At 37.5% G+C, this 22,792-nt stretch overlaps 1 protein-coding gene across 4 annotated transcripts in view; it reads left to right on the plus strand.

The window, feature by feature from the left end:
* The window catches only part of GRIA2 (glutamate ionotropic receptor AMPA type subunit 2), a 197,896-nt gene that overhangs the window by 132,315 nt on the left and 42,789 nt on the right, over window positions 1–22,792 (plus strand). For all 4 annotated transcript variants that reach the window (XM_018061479.1, XM_018061478.1, XM_018061477.1 and 1 more), the window contains exons 7-11: window positions 15,884–16,051; window positions 16,314–16,418; window positions 17,112–17,222; window positions 18,969–19,175; window positions 19,665–20,035. In XM_018061479.1, coding sequence (XP_017916968.1) covers window positions 15,884–16,051; window positions 16,314–16,418; window positions 17,112–17,222; window positions 18,969–19,175; window positions 19,665–20,035 — 962 coding nt within the window. The remainder of the gene's footprint in view (window positions 1–15,883; window positions 16,052–16,313; window positions 16,419–17,111; window positions 17,223–18,968; window positions 19,176–19,664; window positions 20,036–22,792) is intronic.

The raw sequence follows: 22,792 nt of genomic DNA on the forward strand, positions 1-22,792 counted from the left end.
ATTATGAGGTCTGTTGAAAAATAGTATAATCCCTTTGAGTTCAGTAATTAGCATCATGCATTAAATGTGCTGTGGTGGCTTCATGAAAATGATTCTGCTCTTTGAATGTTTTAAATGACCAAACTCACTGCTGGCATGTTGTCATTCCCTACAGTGAATATTAAAGTATTTTTGACATGCAACAAAAAAGTTGCTTGACAAGATTTATCTCTTATGTTTTGTGGTTCAGGTTTAAAAAGTGTTTATATAACTGAAATAAACTCAAATTAAAAATATGATATTGATAAAATAACATATTTTATAAAAAGTTATAGAAATGATATATTAAACTATGGAGATACACATATTATACCAAGAAAAATGAAAATGCATTATCACTGTTTGAATTATAATGCATGATATCTGGGTTCATCTCATGTCCATATTTTTTCATCTGCAAAGGGAATAAATGTCCATGATTGCTGAGATTTCTCCCAAATTTAATACCATGATTATGTGATATGCAAATTTAGGCACTAAAACCCATATGCTAATATTGGTAATTTTTGCCAAATTTATGACTCTTAAATAGCTCCTCCTTCTATCAAAGATTGTAGTGACTTGTAGCTGGTCACCTCTGCTGGAATCAGTTCTTAAATAACCCTGGAAAATATTGTTTTTATTGTTCAGACTACAAAAATAAGGAAATTTCAACTGTTTGAAGATTTCTAAGAAGTGAACAAAGTAAAATATCGGCCTCTAAGGAAAGTCTTTACCTACCAGTGGGTGAATCAAAACCAGACAATGTGTTTATTTGTGTATATTGTTTTCAATATATTCTTTTTACTTTCAAGAGTCTTTTTTTCCCAGTGAATTAAAAACTTATTTTTATTATTCAAAGAAAATAATAATAGAAAAGATGTTCATTTTGATTTCTTGTCAATGGAGCTGTCTTTTCACTCTTGGAAATGTGATACATCTTCTGTGCTTATAAAGATGTTGCATTTTCATTAGTTTTCTAATTAAGACTTAAGGATAAATTAAAAAAAAAACAAAAAACAAAAAAACCTTTGACCGTGTGGATCACACAAACTGGAAAACTCTTAAAGAGATAGGAATACCAGACCACCTTAACTGCTTCCTGAGAAACCTGTATGCAGGTCAAGAAGCAACATTTAGAACCGGACTTGGAACAATGCACTGATTTCAAAATTGGGAAAAGAGTATGTCAAGGCTGTATATTGTCACTCTGATTATTTAACTTATACACAGAGTACATCATGCGAAATGCTGGGCCAGACGAAACACAAGCTGGAATCAGAATTGATGGGAGAAACAGCAATAACCCCAGATTTGCAGATGATACCACCCTTATGGCAGAAAGCAATGAGGAACTAAAGAGCCTCTTGATGATAGTGAAAGAGGAGAGTGAAAAAAAAGCTGGCTTAAAACTCAACAAAGAACTAAGGTCATGTAATCCGGTCCCATCATTTCATGGCAAATAGATGCAGAAATAATGGAAACAGTGAAAGACTTTTTTTCTTGGGCAAAATCACTGCAGATGTGACTGAAGCCATGAAATTAAAAGACGCTTGCTCCTTGGAAGAAAAGCGGTGACAATCCTAGACAAAGTATTAAAAAGCAAAAACATTAGACATTATACCAACAAAGGTCTGTCTAGTCAAAGCTATGGTTTTTCCAGTAGTCATGTACTGATGTAAGAGTTGGACCATAAGGAAGCCTAAGTGCTGAGGAATTGATGCTTCTGAACTGTGGTGTTGGAGAAGACTCTTAAGAGTCCCTTGGACTGCAAAGAGATCAAACCAGTCAATCCTAAAGGAAATCAGTCCTGAATACTAAAGGACTGATGCTGAAGCTGAAGCTCCAGTACTCTGGCCACCTGATGCAAAGAGCTGACTCCTTGGAAAAGACCCTGACACTGGGAAAGATTGAAGGCAGTAGGAGAGGGGGATGACAGGAAGAGATGATTGTATGACATCATTGACTCAGTGACATGAGTTTGAGCAAACTCTGGGAAATAGGGAAGGACAGGGAAGCTTGGCATGCTGCAGTCCATGGGGTAGCAAAGACTCAATCATAACTGAGCAACTAAACAACAATTAAGACATTATTTTTAGAGCAGGTTTAGGTTCACAGCAAAATTGAGCAGAAAGTACACAGATTTCCTATATGTACCCTTTTCCTATACCTCACCGCGTCTTCCAATATCAACTTCCCTGTTGGAATTGAGGAACCTATGTTGACACATGGCTTGTAATTACCCAAGGTCCATAGTTTATGTTACCATTCACCCTTTTTTTCAGTTTTGTTTGTTTGTTTTGTTCAGGCTTTTCCCTACCACATTTCACAAGACTTAGTCTCAAAATGACTTTTGGCTATCTCCAAATAAAATCTACCCTTAGAGATGAAAATTCTTCCCTCTTTGGCTTTTTCTTTTTTCTAAAGTATGTAATCTGTGCCAATCTCAAAGGAGTGAGCAAGTTTCATAAATGCTTTTTTCTGTGCCACGTTTTATATATGCTGTTATATGGAAGTGAATAAAATTAAAATCCAATATAAAAATAAACAAAGGAAAGAAAAGCCCACTCACTCTCAGCCTTGCGCATTCTACAGGTTTCGATAAATAGATAATAGCATGCTTTCATTGTTATTGTTTCATACAGAGCATTTCCGTGGCTCTAAAAGCCCTTTGCATTTCATTTATTTATCCCTCCTCCCACCACCAACACCTGGCCTGGCCACCATTGACTGATCGTTTTTCTATCTCTGCAGTTACACCTTTTCCAGAAAGTCATACAGTTAGAATTATGTACTATGTGCCCTTTTTTGATTGGCTTCTTACACTTAGTCATTTACATCTAAAATTCCTCTGAGTCTTTCGGTGCCTTGGTAGCTCACTCCTTTTTAACTCTGATAATATTCTTTTGTCTTCATGTACCTCACATTATTTATCTTTTATTTATTGAAGACTATCTTGGTTGCTTCCAAGTTTTGGCAGTTATAAATAAAGCTGCTATTAACATGTGTGATGATTTTTGAGTGGGCTTCATGTCTCAACTCCTTTGGGTAAACACCAAGGAGTGTGTTGGCTTGATTACATATAACTATGTTTAGTTTTGTAAGAAATGATATATATATCTCCCAAAGTAACTGTACTATTTTGCATTTCCACTGACAATGAGTGAGAGTTCCTGTTGTTCCAGTGATGTTGGATCTTAATGAAGATTCTGTGATTTTATTCAGTGAAGCTACAAAGGGCATGTATTTAAAAGGCTTTAGAGGAAAGTAGAGATGACCTTATCACAGACAGCTCTTTCCCAGAGGGTAGACTTCACTTGACTTGGAAATGAAGAGAAGTGAATAATTTTAAGTTTATAATGTATTTCTTTTTTTCTTTTCTATGGCGTTAGTTGATTTCAGGCCATTGCCAAGAAGCTTAAAGAAAAGAGAGACTTTGTAAACTTTCTTACAAGCTTAATTATTATTCCTAGAGCTCATCATTTTTGACAATGTTGATAATTTTGTGATAAAGAAACAGAGTAATTATATTATGTGATTCTCTAGGGAGATATCCTTTAGTTTGTAATGAATGTGAAAGTGAAGTCGCTCAGTTGTGTCTGACTCTTTGCAATCCCATGGACTGCAGTCTACCAGGCTTCTCTGTCCATGGGATTTTCCAGGCAAGAATACTGGAGTGGGTTGCCATTTCCTTCTCCAAGGGATCTTCCTGAGCCAGGGATAAAACCCAGGTCTCCTGCATTGCAGGCAGACGCTTTACCCTCTGAGCCAAAGCGTCTGCCTAGTTTATAATAATTTTAACTGAATAAATGATACTATTTTGTAAATGGCTGTATAAAATGAATCAGACTATAAAACTTTTGACAGCCCAAAGTATGTTATACAAATGCTATTTTTATAGAAATTAATTGATGTTAAAGAAAAATTTTTAATGGTTATTAGTTTGGGCAATGCTGACCAGTTAAAGTAACTGGAAATGTTACTGCAGGATTTCTCAGGGCCTTTAATATGCCAACATGAAAATTATTTTCTGAACTTATTGGATCAGAGTCTTATAGATCAGGATGGTGGTTTTCAAAACAGTGTAAAGACAAGCTAATTTTGTAACAAGATAGATAGTAATAAAAGGAAAAGGAAGACAAACATGCAGGTCAATAACTTTGATTTTTAGTGTATTTTTTTTTTATGTTTATTTATTTATTTTTTTTTTCTTACATGCGTTCCCAAACATGAACCCCCCTCCCACCTCCCTCCCCACAACATCTCTCTGGGTCATCCCCATGCACCTGCCCCAAGCAAGCTGCACCCTACATCAGACATGGACTGGCGATTCAATTCTTACATGACAGTATACATGTTAGAATTCCCATTCTCCCAAATTGTCCCACCCTCTCCCTCTCCCTCTGAGTCCAAAAGTCCGTTATACACATCTGTGTCTTTTTTCCTGTCTTGCATACAGGGTCGTCATTGCCATCTTCCTAAATTCCATATATATGTGTTAGTATACTGTATTGGTGTTTTTCTTTCTGGCTTACTTCACTCTGTATAATTGGCTCCAGTTTCATCCATCTCATCAGAACTGATTCAAATGAATTCTTTTTAACGGCTGAGTAATACTCCATTGTGTATATGTACCACAGCTTTCTTATCCATTCATCTGCTGATGGACATCTAGGTTGTTTCCATGTCCTGGCTATTATAAACAGTGCTGCGATGAACATTGGGGTACATGTGTCTCTTTCAATTCTGGTTTCCTCCGTGTGTATGCCCAGAAGTGGGATTGCTGGGTCATAAGGTAGTTCTATTTGCAATTTTTTAAGGAATCTCCACACTGTTCTCCATAGTGGCTGTACTAGTTTGCATTCCCACCAACAGTGTAGGAGGGTTCCCTTTTCTCCACACCCTCTCCAGCATTTATTGCTTGCAGATTTTTGGATCGCAGCCATTCTGACTGGTGTGAAGTGGTACCTCATTGTGGTTTTGATTTGCATTTCTCTAATAATGAGTGATGTTGAGCATCTTTTCATGTGTTTGTTAGCCATCCGTATGTCTTCTTTGGAGAAATGTCTATTTAGTTCTTTGGCCCATTTTTTGATTGGGTCGTTTATTTTTCTGGAATTGAGCTGCAGAAGTTGCTTGTATATTTTTGAGATTAGTTGTTTGTCAGTTGTTTCATTTGCTATTATTTTCTCCCATTCAGAAGGCTGTCTTTTCACCTTGCTTATATTTTCCTTTGTTGTACAGAAGCTTTTAATTTTAATTAGATCCCATTTGTTTATTTTTGCTTTTATTTCCAGAATTCTGGGAGGTGGATCATAGAGGATCCTGCTGTGATTTATGTCTGAGAGTGTTTTGCCTATGTTCTCCTCTAGGAGTTTTATAGTTTCTGATCTTACATTTAGATCTTTAATCCATTTTGAGTTTATTTTTGTGTACGGTGTTAGAAAGTGATCTAGTTTCATTCTTTTACAAGTGGTTGACCAGTTTTCCCAGCACCACTTGTTAAAGAGATTGTCTTTACTCCATTGTATATTCTTGCCTCCTTTGTCAAAGATAAGGTGTCCATATGTGTGTGGATTTATCTCTGGGCTTTCTATTTTGTTCCATTGATCTATATGTCTGTCTTTGTGCCAGTACCATACTGTCTTGATGACTGTGGCTTTGTAGTAGAGCCTTAAAACTCAAAATCCAACAGTCCCAGTGTGCCTGGACTCCAAACTTTCAGATCCAAAACTGGGACAGGCCAAGGCAAACCAGGACAGCCCGTCACCTCATTATCCCTGAAATGAAGAGATCGGGATTCAAATTCCACCTTTGCCATATATTTTTGTGACCCTGAGAAAAATATAACTTGATAACTTGTAATCTTCACCTATACCATTGGAATTTTTATTTGCTGCATAGAGGTTTTTTTTTTTTTTTTAAGGTCTTTCTAGGAAACTACCCAGCTCATATTTGACTCATAGAGAACTAAGTCTGCATGAATTCTTCCTTTTTCCCTCACTTACCTTTCCAACTCCACTATGACATAGAAGAGACATTGTTCTGCTTATCTCATTGATAACACACTTTGCACACAGATACTGCAGTTAACTTGCTCAAGGCAAGAGAGTAGTAAATGCTGTAATCAGAGCTTGAGGCAGCTCTGATAGAGATCAGAAGATGCTGTATTAAATGCTTTCTAAACCATACTCAATTCAGTTTCAAGTGTCAAGGAAGATATGGAAATACCCATTCATAGGAAATTTTGACAGTTTCATAATACTAAAGCCTAGTACATCGTTTTTGAATGATGTTTTCTTTTTTTTTCCCTATTTTTAAAGCGCCATGCAGATAACATATGTTTCAGAATAGGTGCTGTCACTATGACCCATAAAACTTTGTATTACAGCCTAGTTACCCTCTGTATATTTCTCGCATTTTAAATGTATACAGAACTTCTTTTCTTCTCATTTTGTTTTTTGACTATAAGATTAACATTTTCTGTTATCAGTGAGTAGAGAAATGTGTTGTCGAATAATATCTTATAACTATTGGGCAAAACAAACATGTTTAAAATGCATAGATCATTTTACCTTTGAAAAACGAGTCTCAATAAAGATACACTTTAAAATGAAATAAAAAGTGCATTTGGAAAACGGACCGTAAAAATGTTTCCCCAGATTTCTTCTTCAAGTGTGGATTGGAGTGATTGTGGCAGAGCACCACAGCATATAACGGCACCCCACTGAAATATAAATTTCCAAGTCAGCTGAGGAATTTCACAGAACATAAACATCAGGACAGAGATGATGCATTTGTTTTCAAGGAAGGAGATTGTTCCATCGCCATCATGTTCCCTTCAAATTAATTTACATCTAGTTTAGTGAATGGCAGAATAAAATTGAAATATTTAACTATACAATCAAAAATGTGAACATATTTGTTGAGAAAAATAAATGAGCCACATATGCAGAACATAAACCAGAAGGAGCTCTGGATACAGAGGCTGTTGATTTTCTCTCAGCCCAGAATTGAGTCTATGATTGTGACTATTAATTTACAATGATAATAAGCTTGAGACGTGATTAGATTTGAACATTTGGAAAAGGTTGGAAGGATTTTTCTTCTTAGTGAGCTCATGCCCTGAATCATAATAGTAACATGCTGCGTGGACTTAAATGCTTCTAGTTGATTCAGCCTCATCTTATTTTTTAATGTAGTTCACCAGCATTTATAGACTCTGAAACATTTAGCAGATGACTTTGTAGATTTCTTCTAGTAGTATGAGCAGGGTGACTCAAGAAAGAGTTTGCCTTTTAACTATGATTGTAATTCCTGAGTACAAACTACAATACTGGCTTCTGTTTCTAATTCAGTGACCTAAACTTCATGATAAGAATTAAACTAGCAATAGACAGATTGCTGTATAAGAAAGCAAACTAATCAGTTTATTGTCCTCTAGGAGAATAGAGATATGTGAGGCAGATAAAAGCTGTCATGATATTTCTATTTCTCCAAGAAGTCTTTTCTTAAATAAATATGATTTAAAGCAATGCTTTTGATGTAATACAGATTTTTTAAAAGCTAATGGATATTGTAGAGTACTTGGCAAGAAAATATCATCATGTATGTTTCCTCCCTCTTATTTTATTCTAATCATTTGTTTATTTTTCTTTCCTTTTTTTTTTGTTGAAGGGATGCAATTATTTCTATTCTAATTTTCTATTGAAAAATATTTAGTTGTAATGTTGTTTTTCACTTATCTTATAGCTTGTATTGTTTGTATTGCTACATAACCATTATTTTATTTTTTTAAATATCAGTTCAGTTCAGCTCAGTCGCTCAGTCATGTCCGACTCTTTGTGACCCCATGAATCGCAGCACGTCAGGCCTCCCTGTATATCACCAACTCCCGGAGTTCACTCAGACTTATGTCCATCGAGTCAGTGATGCCATCCAGCCATCTCATCCTCTGTTGTCCCCTTCTCCTCCTGCCGCCAATCCCCCCCAGCATCAGAGTCTTTTCCAATGAGTCAACTCTTCACATGAGGTGGCCAAAGTACTAGAGTTTCAGCTTTAGCATCATTCCTTCCAAAGAAATCCCAGGGCTGATCTCCTTCAGAATGGACTGGTTGGATCTCCTTGCAGTCCAAGGGACTCTCAAGAGTCTTCTCCGACACCACAGTTCAAACGCATTAATTCTTCGGTGCTCAGCCTTCTTCACAGTCCAACTCTCACATCCATACATGACAACTGGAAAAACCATAGCCTTGACTAGATGGACCTTAGTCGGCAAAGTAATGTCTCTGCTTTTGAATATATTATCTAGGTTGCTCATAACTTTTTTCCCAAGGAGTAAGCGGCTTTTAATTTCATGGCTGCAGTCACCATCTGCAGTGATTTTGGAGCCCCAAAAAATAAAGTCTAACATGGTTTCCACTGTTTCCCCATCTATTTCCCATGAAGTGATGGGACCGGATGTCATGATCTTCGTTTTCTGAATGTTGAGCTTTAAGCCAACTTTTTCACTCTCCACTTTCACTTTCATCAAGAGGCTTTTTAGGTCCTCTTCACTTTCTGCCATAAGGGTGGTGTCATCTGCATATCTGAGGTGACTGATATTTCTTCTGGCAATCTTGATTCCAGCTTTTGTTTCTTCCAGCCCAGCGTTTCTCATGATGTACTCTGCATAGAAGTTAAATAAGCAGGGTAAAAATATACAGCCTTGACATACTCCTTTTCCTATTTGGAACCAGTCTGTTGTTCCATGTCCAGTTCTAACTGTTGCTTCCTGACCTGCATACAGACTTCTCAAGAGGCATGTTAGGTGGTCTGGTATTCCCATCTCTTTCAGAATTTTCCGCAGTTGATTGTGATCCACACAGTCAAAGGCTTTGGCATAGTCAATAAAGCAGAAATAGATGTTTTTCTGGAACTCTCTTGCTTTTTCCATGATCCAGCAGATGTTGGCAATTTGGTCTCTGGTTCCTCTGTCTTTTCTAAAACCATCTTGAACATCAGGAAGTTCATGGTTCAGGTATTGCTGAAGCCTGGCTTGGAGAATTTTGAGCATTACTTTACTAGCATGTGAGATGAGTGCAATTGTGCGGTAGTTTGAGCATTCTTTGGCATTGTCTTTCTTTGGAATTGGAATGAAAACTGACCTTTTCCAGTCCTGTGGCCACTGCTGAGTTTTCCAAATTTGCTGGCATATTGAGTGCAGCACTTTCACAGCATCATCTTTCAGAATTTGAAATAGCTCAACTGGAATTCCATCATCTCTACTAGCTTTGTTCATAGTGATGCTTTCTAAGGCCCACTTGACTTCACATTCAAGGATGTCTGGCTCTAGCTGAGTGATCACACCATCGTGATTATCTGGGTCATGAAGATCCTTTTTGTACGGTTGTTCTGTGTATTCTTGCCACCTCTTCTTAATATCTTCTGCTTCTGTTAGGTCCATACCATTTCTGTCCTTTATCGAGCCCATGTTTGCATGAAATGTTCCCTTAGTATCTCTAATTTTCTTGAAGAGATCTCTAGTCTTTCCCATTCTGTTGTTTTCCTCAATTTCTTTGCATTGTTTATTTATTTTAATTGGAGGCTAATTACTTTACAATATTGTATTGGTTTTGCCATATATCAACGTGAATCTGCCATGGGTGTACACGTGTTGCCCATCCTGAACCCCTCTCCCTCCTCCCTCCCCATACCATCCCTCTGGGACATCCCAGTGCACCAGCCCCAAGCATCCTGTATAATGCATTGAGCCTGGACTGGCGATTCATTTCATATATGAAATTATACATGTTTCAATGCCATTCTCCCAAATTATCCCACCCTCTCCCTCTCCCACAGAGTCCAAAAGACTGTTCCATACATCTGTGTCTCTTTTGCTGTCTCGCATACAGGGTTATCATTACCATCTTTCTAAATTCCATATATATGAGTTAGTATACTGTATTGGTGTTTTTCTTTCTGGCTTACTTCACTCTGTATAATCAGCTCCAGTTTCATCCACGTCATCAGAACTGATTCAAATGTATTCTTTTTAATGGCTGAGTAATACTCCATTGTGTATATGTACCACAGCTTTCTTATCCATTCGTCTGCTGATGGAGATATAGGTTGCTTCCATGTCCTGGTTATTGTAATCAGTGCTGCGATGAACACAACCTTTATGAATAGAACTTTTTATTGTTTGAATAGTGAAAGTGAAAGTCACTCAGTCATGTGGGGTCACCTCTTTGTGACCCCATGGACTATACAGTCCGTGGAATTCTCTAGGTCAGAATACTGGAGTGGATAGCCATTCACTTCTACAGGGGATCTTCCCAACCCAGGGATCAAACTCAGATCGCCTTCATTGCAGATGGATTCTTTACCATCTGAATCACCAGGGAAGCTAATGTTCACATAATGCTTCCACGTATATGCTTCCACACATATGTTCACATATGCTTTCCACAGAAAGCATAGTTTTTAAACATTCTTTTATTCTCATAGATTCCTTATAATTTTTGTACATTAAGAATGATGTTGAAATTAATATCCTTGTATGAAAGTTCTCTGTATTTGAGAACTTGTATTTGTTTTCTTAGGAAAGGCTCCCAGAAATTACATTTTCAATCCAGGAATACAGATGGCCTATATGGAAGGCTTTCCTGATAGCTCAGTTGGTAAAGAATCCACCTCCGATGCATGAGACACCAGTTTGATTTCTGGGTTGGGAAGATCCCCTGGAGAAGGGATAGGCTACCCACTCCAGTATTCTTGGGTTTCCCTGGTGGCTTGGCTGGTAAAAAATATGCCTGCAATGCGGGAGACCTGGTATCCCTGGGTTGGGAAGATCCCTGGAAAAGGGAAAGGCTACTCACTCCAGTATTCTGGCCTGGAGAATTCCATGGACTGTATGGTCCATGGGCTAGCCAAGAGTTGGACACAACTGATTTTCACTTTCACATGGGTATATAACGCAGTGTATTTTACTAATTTCTTGCTTGTACAGTTTGAAGGAAGAGGTTGCAGATTTGGGGAGAAAATAGAGATGGGTTTGATTTAGGTCCATCTAGTAGGGTTATTTCCAGGAAACTAAAGTGCAGCCACCCAAGAGATAATGTAGATTTGTGAAGAAGGCCTCATGTATATCCCTGCAGTGACATTGCTTAAGAAAATTTAGCAATAAATGTGTATATCTTACAATTAACAGCATCAGTCACAGTCCTGTGGTCTCAAAATCATTTTCTTTTTCTTCTTCCTCCTATCACTTTCTCATCAAATTTGATTCATTCATGTGATAAAATGAAACTGATTCACCTAAACTATTCATGAAAAAATTATAATAATAACTTCACACTCTTTTTTAACACTAAAGATACAATATATTAAACAATTTCTAGATTCAGGGAGGTGGTAATTTATACTACATAAGTTACTTTCTCATTTGCCTTATTGTAACATCTCTCATATTAAAAAATAAGCAAGAAAAATATCTATCAACCATTGGATCAATTTATAACACTAAATGGTATATTAGATTCTACACATGGACATCACCAGATGGTCAATACCAAAATAATTGATTATATTCTTTGTAGCCAAAGATGGGGAAGCTCTGTACAGTCAGCAAAAACAAGACTGGGAGCTGACTGTGGCTCAGATCATGAACTCTTTATTGCCAAATTGACTTAAATTGAAAAAAGTAGGGAAAACCACTAGACCATTCAAGTATGACCTAAATAAAGTCCCGTGATTATACAATGGAAGTGACGAATAGATTCAAGGGATTAGATCTGATAGAGTACCTGAAGAACTATAGATGGAGGTTCATGACATTGTACAGGAAGCAGTGATCAAGACCATCCCAAAGAAAAAGAAGTGCAGAAAGGCAAAATGGTTGTCTGAGGAGGCATTACAAATAGCTGAATAAAGAAGAGAAGCTAAAGGCAAAGGAAAAAAGAAAAGGTATATCCATTTGAATGCAGCATTCCAAAGAATAGCCAGGAGAGATAAGAAAGCCTTCCTCAATGATCAATGCAAAGAAATAGAGGAAAACACTGGAATGGGAAAGACTAGAATCACTTCAAAAAAATTAGAGATACCAAGGGAATATTTCATGCAAAGATGGGCACAATAAAGGACAGAAATGGTATGGACCTAACAGAAGTAGAAGACATTAAGAAGAGGTAGCAGAAATATACAGAAGAACTATACAAAAAAGATCTTCATAACCCAGATACCATGATGGTGTGATCACTCACCTAGACATCCTGGAATGCGAAGTCCTGAGAAAGCATCACTATGAACAAAGCTAGTGGAGGTGATGGAATTACAGTTGACCTATTTCAAATCTTAAAAGATGATGCTGTAAAAGTGCTGCATTCAATATGCCAGCAAATTTGGAAAACTCAGTAGTGGCCACAGGATTTGAAAAGGTCATTTTTCATTCCAATCTCAAAGAAAAGCAATGCCAAGAATGTTCAAACTCCTGCACAATTGTACTCAGCTCACACGCTAGCAAAGTAATGCTCAAAATTCTTCAAGCTAGACTTCAATGGTACTTGAGCCGTGAACTTCCAGACATTCCAGCTGGATTTAGAGAAAGCAGAAGAACCAGAGATCAAATTGCCAATATCCACTGGATCATCAAAAAAGCAAGAGAATACCAGAAAACATCTACATCTGCTTTATTGATTACGCCAAAGCCTTTGATTGTGTGGATCAAAACAAACTGTGGAAAATTCTTCAAGAGATGGGAATACCAGACCACTTGGCCTGCCTCCTGAGAAATCTGTATGAAGATCAAGAAGTAACAGTTAGAACCAGACATGGAACAATAGACTGGTTCCAAATAGGAAAAAGAGTACGTCAAAGCTATATATTGTCACTCTGTTTATTTAACTTATATGAGGCATATATCATGCAAAATGCCAGGCTGCATGAAGCGCAAGCTGGAATCAAGATTGCCAGGAGAAATATCAATAACCTCAGATACACAGATGACACCACCTTTACAGCAGAAAGTGAAGAAGAACTCAAGAGCCTCTTGATGAAAGTGAAAGAGGAGAGTGAAAAAACTAGCTTAAAACTCAACATTCAAAAAGGAAGATCATGGCATCCAGTCCCATCACTTCATGCCAAATAGAAGGGGAAACAGTGGAAACAGTGAGAGACTTTATTTTGGGGGGCTCCAAAATCACTGCCGATGGTGATTGCAGCCATTAAATTAAGAGACACTTTCTCCTTGGAAGAAAAGCTATGACCAGCTTAGACAGCATATTAAAAAGCAGGGACATTACTTTGCTGACAAAGGTCCAGCTAGTCAAAGCTATGATTTTTCCAGTAGTCATGTGTGGATGTGAGAGTTGGACTATAAAGAAAGCTGAGCATCAAAGAATTGATGCTTTGAATGTGGTGTTGGAGAAGACTCTTGAGAGTCCCTTGGACTGCAAGGAGATCCAACCAGTCCTTCCTAAAGGAAATCAGTCTTGAATATTCATTAAAAGGACTGATGTTGAAGCTGAAACTCCAATACTTTGGCCACCTGATGAAAAGAACTGATTCCTTGGAAAAGCCCCTGATGCTGGGATAGATTGAAGGCAGGAGGAGAAGGTGATGACAGAGAATGAGATAGTTGGATGGCATCACTAACTCGATGGACATGAGTTTGAGCAAGCTCTGGGAGTTGATGATGGACAGGGAAGCCTGGCGTGCTGAAATCCATGGGGTCGCAAAGAGTTGGACATAACTGATCAACTGAACTGAACTGAATGGTATATTGCAATTTCTGTTATATCTTTTCACTGAACTGGGAGGGAATGTGAATCCTGTAAAGATAGAATCTGTATGAAGATTTCTGACCTGCCTTCTTTCCTTCCTCCCTCTCTCTGTTTTTTCTTCCCTCCTTCCCTCTTTCCTTCCTTCTTCCCTGCTTCCCTTCCTTCTAAGTAAGTCTTTTAAGTGTGCCCAATGTGCCCTGAGCTCTGAGAATTCAGTGGTCACAAATAAGTTTTCTGCTTCCTTAGAGTAACTGTTCTAGTGGGGAGAAGAGATCAATTAGACAAAGAATAGATGAAGAGGATACTCAGATACTGGTGGTGAATATTAAGGTAATAAACAAAGTCTTCCCTGGTGGCTCAGAGGTTAAAGCATCTGCCTCCAATGCGGGAGACCCGGGTTCAATCCCTGGGTTGGGAAGATCCCCTGCAGAAGGAGATGGTAACCCACTCCAGTACTCTTGCCTGGAGAATCCCATGGACGGAGAAGCCTGGTAGGCTACAGTCCACGGGGCCGCAAAGAGTTGGACACAACTGAGCGGCTTCACTTCACTTCACTTCAAACAAGGTTACATGAAGGAAAGTGATTGAGGGTGGGCTGGGCATGAAGGGTACTGCTGAGGAAGTCATGTTTGACCACCTGGATGTAATTTAAAGCCATAGAATGAATGACATCACATAGAGAGAGCAAGGAGGGTTGGTGTGAAAATTTAGAAAATTTGTCTTAACAAATGTTCCTGTGAAAGAAACAGAAAAAAAGATGATGGAAATTGAAGGGGTATAGGAACCTAATAAGCAGTTATCTATTACCTCTCATCATCATCATTATTATCATCATCGCCCACCTATCTATTTAATCTACCTACCCATGTATTTCTTTCCTCCTTATTGGTAGTAGGAGATATTGGAGCAGTGGATTTGCTATTAGAGATGATCCAATAGAGGAAAAAGGCTGATGTGAGGTTTTGACAGTATATCTGCAGAAAAAAAAAAAAAATGTCCTCAAGAGGATGAGAGAGGTGGGGTCAGTGTGATACTGTGGTTTTTCCCCCAGCTTCACTGTACTTGTTACTTAAACATTAAAATAATACTGAATAAAGAAATTTTCTCAGCAGTCAGTAAAGCTTTTATGTTAAAATGTGATTTATCATTACTGGCAGCAGCATCATACCTTGATACGTGGTAGTATATACACAGGAGGCTTCCCTTGTAGCTCAGCTGGTAAAGAATCTTCCTGCAATGCAGGAGCCACCGGTTCAATTCCTGGGTCAGGAAGATCCCCTGGAGAAGGGATAGGCTACCCATTCCAGTATTCTTGGGCTTTCCTGGTGGCTCAGATGGTAATCTGCCTGCAATGCAGGAGACCTGAGTTTGATCCCTGGGTTGGAATACTTAGCCAGCCCATGTTGGTGCTTAGTTATTTTCTGTAGCAGTTATTTCATGTAGTATTTATTTTCTGTTTGACCCTCAGCTCCTAAAATAATCCTGCTGCCCCACTGAGATCTGAATATCATAAGCTTGGAACCAATATTATCATAGATTATTGAACCATGAGAGGACATAGAAATCATGAAGTGTGGTGGTTCTTCTCATTGATTATCATGATCACCTAGGGAAGTTTAAAAACAAACACCCCAAATATAGAACACTGCAGATCTATTTGAGCATCACTGGGATGGAATTAGAGAGTAAAGATCCTGAAATTAATCAGTATTCTTCCCATATTTCCAGTTGAATCTATCTTCAGACAGTGGAGAAATATTGTTTTGTTAAGTTCATAATTCCATGTATCACCAAATCAGGCCATAAAGTGATACTGCAATGAGAAACTAGTTGGAAAAATGAAAACTCAACACAACTAGAAAACATCAACTTGAAATAGACAAGATGTTAATATAATTGGAATGTTTAGAATCAAGGGGACAATCCATAATTCCAATATTCTATACTCCTCCTCCTAGATTCTGAGGGTTCTAGAAGTCGAGCTTGTGTCTAAATTCTTGGACTCTGATATGGCACGTATGGTGGGCAACTGGAATTCTGTTAGCCAGTGCACAGGAAGTCTTTGAATTTTCTCCCATTCTTATGAAATGTGTGATACTTTTCAGTATACTTCTGCTCTGACATATGACGCTGTTCAAGTGATGACCGAAGCTTTTCGAAACTTACGGAAGCAGAGAATTGAAATCTCCAGAAGGGGAAATGCAGGAGACTGTCTGGCAAATCCAGCGGTGCCCTGGGGACAAGGTGTAGAAATAGAAAGGGCCCTCAAACAGGTCAGTCACTGAAAATGATTGTGATGCATCTTAAGGGTGGCCACTATTTTTTTCCTGCTGCATTAGTCATTCTTATCTTATGCCTTCTGTTTTATGTAGAGGGAATATTATTTCCTACCTACACAAAGGTAGGTTGAAGAAAAAAAAGAAAACTAATGAGTGTCATTTTCTTGACTTGCATCCTGGGAGAGTCCTCTGGTCAACCAGTTTGTGTCTGGTTGAAGTGAATTTATAACTGTATCCTTTCCCATTTCCTCATTAGGTGCAGGTTGAAGGTCTTTCAGGAAATATCAAGTTTGACCAGAATGGAAAAAGAATAAATTATACAATTAACATCATGGAGCTTAAAACGAATGGGCCCCGGAAGGTAAATCATTAGTGAATTGAGGGCTTTCTGTCTGTATGAGGAGGTGGGTTAGTGGACCCACCACCTCATCTTCCAGAGTCCTGGAGACATGTATTCACATAGATGGACTCCACAACTCCAGAAACATATATTTTAAAATCTTTTTTCTAAATAAAATCTATTTCTGGTAAGTAATACTGAAGTGATTTTAAAATAACTATGAATAAAACAATTATGCATTTTTTTAAAAGACAGAGGTAGAAAGAGTTTAATGAGAAGAAAAAGAACTATAGCTGAAAGATTATGGTTCTGGAGACCAAACATAGCCAGTGAAATGTGCATGTAACTTTCAAGTCATCATTTTTTTTCTTCTGTTATGGCTAAAATGCCATTGTTTGAATTTTATGTTTCTATATGATCACTCTCATGAAATTACCCTTGGGGAATATGAAAAGTGAGCATAAAGAGACAATCTGTTTTTAGGAATGGTTTTTGCAGTGCCTTTCTATTCTTATTTGATTCACATACCTAAAAGATACATGTCTTTTTTCTTCTCTAATTGCCGTGGCTAGGATTTTTAAAGCTATGTGTTTAGGACAAGTCTAGTTAGGACAGGTGTAATTTCAGATTCAGGCATGGGTTTGAAAATAACTCGGTGCCTTGGTAATAGAAAGGCTGTGTATCCAAGTGCACTCTTTCTGTGTCTTTTTTCAGATCGGATATTGGAGCGAAGTTGATAAAATGGTTGTTACCCTCACTGAACTCCCTTCTGGAAATGATACCTCTGGGCTTGAGAATAAGACAGTTGTTGTCACTACTATTTTGGTAATTAGCTACATATGCCTCTGTTTGACATTATTTTTTCTTAAGAAAAACATCTGCCAACTAGTTTTTCTGCTTATATTTTAGGATAATAACTGATAGGGTGATGCTTTTGAATGTTTCAGTCATTCATTGCATGTTATTCTGTTTAAAGGGATCACAAATGAGCTGAAGGATTCAAAATATTTCCTCTCCACTTCAAGAATGAACTTTAGCTTTATAGACAATTCATAACCTGGTGTTTGGGGCTTCCCAGGTGGCTCAGTAGAAAAGAATCTGCTTGCCAGGAGTTTCAGGAGATGTGGGTTTGATCCCTGGGTGGGAAAGATTCCCTGGAGGAGGAAATGGCAACCCATTCCAGTATCCTTGCCAGGATATAATCCCATGAACAGAGGAGCTTGGCAGGCTACAGTGCATGGGGTCACAAAGAGTCAGACATGACTGAGCGATTGAGCATGCACGCAATGTGGTGCTTACACGTGTGAACATCTGGGGAAAGTCTGGAAGAGCCTTCCTTGTATTCCATCAATGTTTCACCTTTCCACTTCCACACTATTCTGGGTCCATTCTGTCCTTTCATTTGTTATTAATACGTGGTTTAATGTCAGCTTCTTTATCTTCCTATGGAAAGGGGAACTTCTGAAAGACAAGGGTGATCTCCTTTGTTTTTAACCCCAAGTCTCCACATAGTAATTGGCACGTAGCTAGTGCTAAGTAACAGCATTGAACTGGATCTTGAACACTGAGGCTCTGGATAGATGGTTAGGAGATGTAGGTCATCATGACAAGCTGTTGATGTAATAAAATGGAGGAAATGAAATGGGGTTCACTAATAGTGTAGGATTTTGCAACAAAATAGCCTTATTTTGTTTTACTAATCTGTGGTGCAGTGAATTGGTGGGATTCATTATGGTAACAATATTGAGAAGAAAATGTAGTTAGGCTAGTAAGGGATTTGAATAAGAACATTGGTTGGCACTTTGAAAGTCTTAATAAATGTAAGCTAGGTATTTGAGGATTTTTGTCTTAATCATGCTATTGAGAACTATCTCACTGGCCCCCACATATGCTTAGTGTCACTTTCCAATGGAGAAAATTAGGCTGGTGTTATGACATTTTTTCATGCTTCTTCTTTATGGTGTTTGCAGAGGAATGCTACTCTCTAGCTATCTGTGTAGCATAATTCTAGGATATTATCTCATAAAGGAAATTTGATCTCAAGTCTGAGAGGGTAGCATCTGTAATCACCATGGCAACAACTTTTTCAGTCTGCACATCACTGGCCACAGACCTGATTAGAACGTGAACCTTGTCCTTGAACTAGTAGTGATACAGGGTTTTGGGTGAATGGTGGTTCTTTGGAGTCAAGGCAGCCCTAATTTAGAACAAGACAGTGATGAATCCAGAGTTAACTGAAACAGATGTTGAACCACATTATTTTTCAGCAAGCCCTAAGCATTACAAACATGACATGGGGGTATACCAACTTTTGAGTCTCTTGTTTACTTGATATGGCCAGGTACAAGCCATATTAATGAAATATAAATGAAATATAATGAAAGATATATGAGAATCTTTGTTCAGAAATGCTATTATTAATTTTCCTCATATTTTCCACTATCTGTATTCTACAATGTCTCTATCTAACAGGTAATAATTAAAAATAATTAAACCAGAAGATTTGAATCAATGAGAGCAGATAATTAATACAGCTGTTTTGATCACCTAAAGCGCTTTCTTTCTGTATAGGAATCCCCCTATGTTATGATGAAGAAAAATCATGAGATGCTTGAAGGCAATGAGCGATATGAGGGCTATTGTGTTGACTTGGCTGCAGAAATCGCCAAACACTGTGGGTTCAAATACAAGTTGACCATTGTTGGGGATGGCAAGTATGGGGCCAGGGATGCAGACACGAAAATATGGAATGGGATGGTTGGAGAACTTGTATATGGGGTAAGTACCACTCTTCTTACAGATAAAATCATTCCATTTGAACTCTTGCTGAGGGAATGCTTGACTTCCATGCAACGTACCAACATCTGAGGTTGTTGGTTTCCCACATTACTCTAGGAATACTGTCTTGTTTCCTTGTAAACGTTTGAAGATGAAGGATGAAGTCAGAAGCAAATGTGCAAATGGAGACAGGCTTCATCTGTCTTGAAGCCTATGGGCCATATGCATTTTTCAAAGATCGCAAAAGCATGGATACAGATGTAGTTCTCACAATCAAGCCAGAAGGGTGTTCTCTGTATTTATTGAAAAGGAGGCATATTTGGGGAACAAACTGCTTTTCTTCTGTTTATTATTTCCTGGGATTCCACCAGGGAAATATTCATTCCTGTATCCTGCTTTCCTGTCCTACCCATTGAGCCAATAGCATAACTATGATCCCTTCCTGACTGGGAGTCCTGGTTCTATTACTGTCCTCTGTTTCCCTTGCAGAAAGCTGATATTGCAATCGCTCCGTTAACCATCACCCTTGTGAGAGAGGAGGTGATCGATTTCTCAAAGCCCTTTATGAGCCTCGGGATCTCTATCATGATCAAGAAGCCTCAGAAGTCCAAACCAGGAGTGTTTTCATTTCTTGATCCTTTAGCCTATGAGATCTGGATGTGCATTGTTTTTGCCTACATTGGGGTCAGTGTAGTTTTATTCCTGGTCAGCAGATTTAGCCCCTACGAGTGGCACACTGAGGAATTTGAAGATGGAAGAGAAACACAAAGTAGTGAATCAACTAATGAATTTGGGATTTTTAATAGTCTCTGGTTTTCCTTGGGTGCCTTTATGCAGCAAGGATGCGATATTTCGCCAAGGTTGGTTACTCGCCTGCTTCAACTTTGTGCATTTTAGGTCTCGAGTGGACATTCATGGTGTTTATGAATTCACTGTAAAGAAGTTAGCAGCTGCCGGCTGTCTGTCCAAGCAGTGTTAGACTCTTAAGGACAGACTTTTACCATCGGCGTAAGCCTGTGAAATATTTGAGCAACGTTCTTTGAATGTTGGTCCTGTATTTCCCTGGTGAAATTGTACACACCATGGAGAGGCTATAAAATGCATAAGGTTCCTATCATTACATGCCTTCTTGGAGGGGTACCGTGTTTTTGCTGCATATTCTCATTTTACAGTCATCTGTGTGTTGATCCGCAGACCTGTATTTGGGAAAATGGGCAACATTACCTACTAACTAAAAAGTGACAAAACTTCATTTCACACATCCCATCTTTTTGTTTTGTTGTTGTTATTAGCTCGTGGAAATGATATGGGAGAAATATTTACAAAATTTGTTTTTAAAGGTTAGGTTGCTGAGTTGAAAAGAATATATGATAAAATATTTTCCAAGTATCTAAAAATAAATAGTTGGGATGATGATGACTGATTCATTACAAGTATTTGTGCCATATTAAATAGTAATGCACACAGGATGGAATAAATTCATACACCTCCAGTTACATGATATTTTAATTCCTGCCCTATAATGCCTAAATAGAATAAATATATCACAAAACACACATAGCCTTTGTGCTTGTTGCATATATAAGTCAGAATAATAGCCATGTCTGGTTCTTTAGAGGTACTTTTCCTGATGTGATTAGTTTCACATTTAAAGCCTAAATGATTATTGATCTGCTGGTGCATTTTAATTTGGGTTATATTACCCTCCTTTGATTCTATGGGATATCTTAATAACTAGTAGAGGCAGTGGCTTTTTAAATGCTATTTCATTACTGTTAGTTTTTGAGCATTTGGGGGCTGAGAATAATTAACTTCAAAAAACCTATATGTGAAACTCAAAAAACATTTTGTATCTTTTACAGTCTGTTTGTTTACTCCCCCAGCAAGGCAAAGGAAATATATCATGTTTGCAGAAAGTATCAATAACTTACTTAGTTATTCCATAGTATGGAATGTCTTTATGAACTTTGTGGATCTGAAACTCTTAATTCCATCAAGCTTTCTGTGGCCTCTCTATGGAACTGCGCTATATTAGAACCAAACCAAGGGTATTTGCACTGCATATAGAGAGAGACATAATTTTCACACATAATGTATTATAATAATTATCATATATCATATATTTATGATTATGATGACCTCTGATAAAATAAGATTCATAGTTCTGTCTCTATATTTAGTTTATCTGATTTACATTAAAGACATAAAGAGAAGTTTCTAATGCTGAAAAAGAAAACTACTAACCAGATTGGAGTCTCAGAGAACATTCTGGTTCATAAGTAATAAAGAAATGATTCATCTTTGGAGAGAAGGTTACTGAAGTTTGATGTTACCATAGCCCTGAGATACAAGGCAATTATCCTAGAGTTCCACAAACTGTCTTCTGCCTTGTGAATAAGCAGGAGAAACTTACGAAGTTTCATTATGACATAGGACATACTGACTAGGTTCTGATCGATGAACTCTCAGGTTTGTTTGCCTTGCTCCTTATGTATCAGGTCTCTGAGAGTCACTCTTTTGGGTGTCCAGTGCTTGTCGAGGAGCAGAAAACACATTTATACCTAGGGGCTGGAGTGCAAGCCACATTTAACAATCTGTGTTTTTCCAGGGTCCACCGTGACATATTGACATTCAAATTTTAACAAAGCCTGCTTCCTAAAATATGACCATTTTTATTTGTTTATGGTTTCATTCATGAATCATGACTCATTACACTTTCACATGTAATAATTTTTATTTCCTGGTAAGATATATCAATTTTAGATAACATGTTTTTCCTTGGATATATATGTATAGACATACACATATATATGTAAGGAGAATTCACTTTGTTAAAATTTTTCAGCATATGCACCTTTCAATTTATGCCTATATGTGCATTTGATAATTGAATATGCTGCCTAATATTGGAAAATTTAAGGATTTTTTAAAGGAACCAAGCTATCATGTTTTAGAATGCAATGATGATAATTCTAGGAAAGGATAGAGCAGCTTAGTATCTAAAATAATATTAATAGTAATGCATGAAATGCACAGATCACTTTATATATGCTCTTTAAATATTTTTAAAGATCTTTATCATCTTTTTCTCAATAAAATATGATAAAGAACTCTTGTTTATATGAATAGAACACATTGAAATTTTAATCTAGAGTGATTACATGAAGTGAATTGGTCATTGCCTGAAATTAGGTTTAGAGTATAGCTATAGTTTTGTGAAGACTACGGCCACAGAATTATGAGAGCAAAAATATGGAAAGTTGACTCTTATTCTCTGGCTTACTTCTGTTTTCTCCCCCAATATCCTTAAGTGATTCAAATGATTAAAAGATTTCATTGTTAAACTAGTTATTTAATAGAGATTAGGAAAATGATAGAATATGTATATGTATTTGCTGCTTTAGTGAAGACACCGAGAAATAAAAGTTTTATTTTTAATGAGAGAAACCATTTTTACCTGTCACCATAAAATATAATGTTTAATTTGCCCCTCTACTTAAAATTTCTCAGGAACTCATTCAGAAGCGTTAGTTCATCCTTGGAAAACACTTAAAAGTAAATAATTAATTGCTCAATAATTTTCTGTTTTGAATGATGCATAAGTTATACAAGCTTTG

Source organism: Capra hircus, chromosome 17 (genome assembly GCF_001704415.2).
Source record: "Capra hircus breed San Clemente chromosome 17, ASM170441v1, whole genome shotgun sequence".
Classification (NCBI taxonomy): domain Eukaryota; kingdom Metazoa; phylum Chordata; class Mammalia; order Artiodactyla; family Bovidae; genus Capra; species Capra hircus.